Source organism: Dipodomys spectabilis, unplaced genomic scaffold (assembly GCF_019054845.1).
Source record: "Dipodomys spectabilis isolate Male_0828 unplaced genomic scaffold, ASM1905484v1 ptg000076l, whole genome shotgun sequence".
Classification (NCBI taxonomy): Eukaryota; Metazoa; Chordata; class Mammalia; order Rodentia; family Heteromyidae; genus Dipodomys; species Dipodomys spectabilis.
Genome location: NW_024870753.1, coordinates 9663848 through 9669005, shown reverse-complemented (window position 1 = coordinate 9669005; position 5158 = coordinate 9663848). Strand labels below are relative to the sequence as shown.

Here is a 5158-nt window from a genome sequence, read left to right as displayed (position 1 = left end):
CCAGACCCAGAGTTCAGGCTCCAAAAAAAAAAAAAAAAAAAGAAATCGTGATGTCAGATGATAGCACTTGTGCCTAATAGAGCTGCAAAAGGAAAAGACCAACAAAAGGAAAAAAGAACATGTTTGGAGTAAGAATTGAGGAGGAAGCAATCACCATGTCTTCCTTTGGCTGGGTATGGCCAGATGCAGGGAGATGAAAGAAGACACTATTACAGGAGCCAGCTGAGGGAGGAAAGTGACATCGGCTGGGATGCATATAAGAAAGGTAGCGAGAAGATACCTTTGGGCCTCTGGGCCTGGGCACTGTCCCTCAGATCTCCAGCTCAAGTCTAGCGCTCTACCACTTGAGCCACAGCGCCACTTCTGGTTTTCTGGTGGTTTATTGAAGATAAGAGTCTCATGGACTTTCCTGCTCAAGCTGGCTTTGAACCCTGATCCTCAGATCTCAGCCTCCTTCGTAGCTAGTGTGAGCCACCGGGACCCGGCTAATTCTGGGTATATCTTGAGGATAAAAACTTAACATTCACTGATGAATTTGATGTGGGCTGCAGAAGAAGGAGCTCAATGGGAAATCACTCCATTGACTCTTCCTTAACAGCTAGAAGGATAGTGGTTACAAATTCCAACAATATGGGTAACTGTGAGAGGAAATGCTAATAATCGTGTCTTCTTTATAAAAAGAAAAACCAGAAGCAAAACAGCCAACACCAGTAGGAGAGGAAGGCTCCAGGGGTAGAAGAATGCCCGATTCGTGTGTGCATGGAAGTGCATGTAAATGTAGGAAGGCTTCTATTCTTTTACTTGTTCCTCTTATTTGGATGTCTTTGAAAGGTCAGTAAGTTATGTTCCTAGCAGAGAAATGGATGATAAAGCACTTAGCCGATCATCCTAACCACAAGGAGACAAAACGTTGTCAAGAACTCCCGGTGCAGAACATGGAGGACTGAGAGCACCCTTCCTCCCTGCTGGTTCTGACTTGAGATGTGCCAGGAGGCAGCGATCCCTGTGGTTGTACTGCTGGTTCTGACTTGAGATGTGCCAGGAGGCAGCGACCCCTGTGGTTGTACTGCTGGTTCTGACTTGAGATGTGCCAGGAGGCAGCGACCCCTGTGGTTGTACTGCTGGTTCTGACTTGAGATGTGCCAGGAGGCAGCGACCCCTGTGGTTGTACTGCTGGTTCTGACTTGAGATGTGCCAGGAGGCAGCGATCCCTGTGGTTGTACTGCTGGTTCTGACTTGAGTTGTGCCAGGAGGCAGCGATCGCTGTGGTTATACTGCTGGTTCTGACTTGAGTTGTGCCAGAAGGCAGGGATCGCTGTGGTTGTACTGGGTTTGTTTTGTTTGATCATTGGCTCAGGAAATTAATTATGCTGGATATGCAAAAGCACATAATTCTATTTTAACACAATGACTATTAAGGGCAGCATTTAAAAAACAAAGGCCTCATGGAATTAATTAAGACAAATTGAAATAGAAAATAATTACAGTTGAAATGTTCATTAGTGTCTTGAATAAACCAATGGGACAAAAAATCCTGAATACAAAGCAGAGACAGAGAGACAGAGAAGGGGGGAGGGGGAATCCAGTAGTCTGGAAAATTAAGCAAGGGGTATACAAATATACTCCAATTTCTTTCAGTCCCACCAATTACTTTTTTCCACACATGATATCATAGAAAGCAATGCAAGGTTTTCTTTAATTGACTTTTTTGCTTACACATATGTCCTTACATATCCTCTGTATCTCTTTGTGGTTTCACAGCTCATTTTTAAAAATCAATGGATGATATTCCATTGGAGGGATATACTGCACGTTGTTTATGTGTTTGCCTATCAATGGCATCTTGGTGACTCTATTGGCAAATGAGATTGTGACTATTGATTGCAACTTGGCTAGATTGAGAAGCACCTGTGAAATGGTATAAGCCCACCTTTGGTTATGCTCTGGGGATGAAGTTTTTCCAGAGATGACGTTGGGGGAGGCCTGCCCTGGGTGTGGGAGAGCTGGGCCTGATGATTTATCGTTATGGCTTCAATTCCATCTGCTTTCCCGCAGCCACTAACAGAAATTCTGTCTTCTTGTGGCAGACTAATACTGCATGATATATGTGTACCTCATTTTCTTTCTTCAGTCATTGTTTGCTGGTGCCTAGTCTGGTTCTATAACTTGGTTACTGTTAAGTCATTCTGTTACCGACACAGTAAGCAGGTAGCTTTCTCTTGTAGACTGGTTTATATTCCGTTGCATAAATGCCCAAGCGTGGCATGGCAGGACTGTGTTTCAGCTGTATTTGTGATTTCTGGATGAGTCTCCACATGAGCTCAGAAAGGCATATATCATGTTTGGGCTCATATATAAGAACTAGATCCCAAAATAAAAATACTATGACATGCTAATAAAAAGAGACTGTTTTAGAAGGGATTAAAGAGTGGGGGGGGGGGGGGCTGGGAAGGTGGCTCAGTGGTAGAGCGCTTGCCTTGCATGCCTGAGGCCCTGGGTTCAATTCCTCAGCACCACATAAGCAAAAAGAAAAAAGCCAAAAGTGGCGCTGTGGCTCAAGTGGTAGAGCACTAGCCTTGAGCTGAAGAGCTGAGGGACAGCACCCAGGTCCAGAGTTCAGGCCCCACAACCGGACCCAAAAAATAAAAGAGTGAGGGAAGGTAATAATGCTGTGAGTATTACAGAAGTCATATATGTGTGTGTGATGCATATGAATGTGTCATATATGTATATGTGTGTGAGCATTTAAATACATAATATGTATGTGTGTATACATCTACACATGTACACACAGGTGTCATAGTGAATGGATTATATATACATCTATATGATGAAAATGACCAAAAACAGAGGAAGGAGAAGGGAGAAAGATTAAGAAAGAAACTGATGACGTTCACACCACACCTGCTGTAAATATCACCAAGAAGACCCTCTCCTTAATTATTTACACTAATATATTTTTAGTTTAAAAAAATTCCATGATGTTGAAAAGAAATCAAGATGCTATTTTGGCAGATCACAAAAAGAGAAAACGCTGAATTAAGGGATAGTAATGAATCCGGCCCCTGCCACATAGTTATGGAGAGTCCCGAGCTGAGGGAGGGTGGGCCTCTGGCAGTGCAGGGAGAGCTCTGGCCACAGTGCTGCCTGCCGTGCCCGTGAGTCAGAAGCATCTCCACCAGGGGCTTCTGAGACGGACCGTTCCTAGTCCTTATGACCCAGAGGCCGGGCCACGTGCGATAGTGCCTTCCTCAGCACTGAGCTCACCTCCCTGTTCCTCAAGGAATAGATCGGCGGGTTGAGGGAAGGGGTGACGACGTTGTTGAACACCTGAACCACAGCGTCGAGCCAGGGACTGGAGGCAGGCCTGAGGTAGACCACGATCACAGGGCCGTAGAACAGGAGGACGGAGGTCAGGTGGGCGCTGCAGGTGGAGAAGGCCCTGCGCCGGCCCTCCGAGGAGCGGATGCACAGGATGGCGACGACGATGCGTGTGTAGGACGTGAGCACCAGCAGGAAGCAGGTGAGGGAGACCACGCCCACGTTGGTGAGGCTCACCGTCTGCACCAGGGAGGTGTCGGCACAGGCCAGACGCAGCACCACGGGGATGTCACAGAAGAAGCTGTCCACCTCGCGGGGGCCGCAGTAGGGCAGCCTGAAGACGAGGAACGTGAGGACCGAGGCGTGCACGCAGCCGCCCAGCCACGTGCCCAGCGCCAGGCCGGCGCATGCCCGGCGGCTCATGATGGCCGTGTAGCGCAGAGGGTGGCAGATGGCCACGAGGCGGTCGTAGGCCATCACGGTGTACAGGAAGCACTCGGTGCAGCCCAGGCAGTGGTAGAAGAAGAGCTGAGAGGCGCAGCCCTGGAAGGAGATGGCGTGGCCCCGCCCCAGGAGGGCCCCCATCATCTTCGGGGTGTTCACAGAGGGAAACAATAGGTCGAACACAGACAGGTTGCCCAGGAAGAAGTACATGGGGGTGCGCAGGGTGGAGGAGGCCAGGATGGCGAGCAAGATGAGCAGGTTTCCTAGCAGGGCGAACAGGTAGAAGGCCAGGAAGAAGAGGAAGAGCATGGTCTCCAGCCCGGCGGTGTGGGCGATGCCCAGCAGGATGAACTCCGTCACCGAGGTGCGGTTGCTGCGGTCCATGCAGCGGGCGGCCCTGGAGAAGCAACATCTTACAGTCACCAGCTCTTCCTGCCAGTTCCCCTTCCTCTCTTCCTGTCTGCTTTATCACCTGACGAGCCAGCGTCTTCCAGAACCATCCATCACCCCTGCGCAACCTCCGCTAGCAGCTAACAATCCCACGTCAACAGCAGCCTCGTTATAGTTGCTCAAAAGCAGGCCTCGACCCCAGCCCGTGCATGTGAACCCCTGCGGTGACTCTGACCTTCCAACCATTGTACTGCCACCCGTCATGATGTGTACTTAAGAGACAAGTCTGGGCTGCACGGCCCGGCCCCGTGCACGCAGGACAGTGTCACCCCAGGGAGGTGACAGAAACGCCGGCTTCTTTGTGCGGATGTCCCCCTCCAGGAGGTTTTCTCTCCATATCGTGAGTCTCACGAATGCAAATGTCAATGCCAAGGGCACCTTTTGGCTCTATTCACTGCCAGTCCTAAGGAGAATACCTGAATTACCTTTTCTGAATCCCTGACTTTGCCTTCTGTGTTCCGCATCCCTCCTTATCTTTCCCTCCAAATGTCACCACTAGGTATTTCTCGTTTTCTTCCACTATCACTGGTGTTTCTGTCCAAGAAATGGTCTCACCTCTCTGCTCATTCTGCCCCACTCCACGTTGTTTCCAATTTGACCAGTGTAAGCGCTGTGCTGTGAGTGCAAATGAGCATCAAATCGCAAGGGTGGTTACCCGTCAATGGCAGAGGCGGCGGGAGCAGGGCTCTCAGACCGCAGCTGACCTCACCGCCTCCCTCCAGGCTCTGAGGCTGGAACTGCAGAAGTGTGTAGACAGGCTGGAATCTCCTAGCAGAGATGAAGGTGGTGCAGGCAGACTCCAGCCTCCCTCCCTCCCTCCAGCCCACTCACCCCAGCCAGCCAGCCTTACCACACACCACACACCACACACACAGAGACGGCGTGGTGAAATCCACAAGCACAGCTGGCACAGACAAGGAGGAAGGGCTGACACACAGGACTG

At 50.0% G+C, this 5158-nt stretch overlaps 1 protein-coding gene across 1 annotated transcript; it reads right to left on the bottom strand.

The window, feature by feature from the left end:
- Positions 1–3204: 3204 nt before the first annotated feature.
- LOC122110325 (putative olfactory receptor 10D4) lies at positions 3205–4149 on the bottom strand. The gene has a single exon (XM_042682871.1). The coding sequence runs from the start codon at positions 4147–4149 to the stop codon at positions 3205–3207; it is 945 nt and encodes a 314-aa protein (XP_042538805.1).
- Positions 4150–5158: the final 1009 nt, after the last annotated feature.

Excerpts from the sequence above, each read along its gene's own strand:
- LOC122110325 (XM_042682871.1), bottom strand. The coding sequence starts at position 4,149 with ATGGACCGCAGCAACCGCACCTCGGTGACGGAGTTCATCCTGCTGGGC.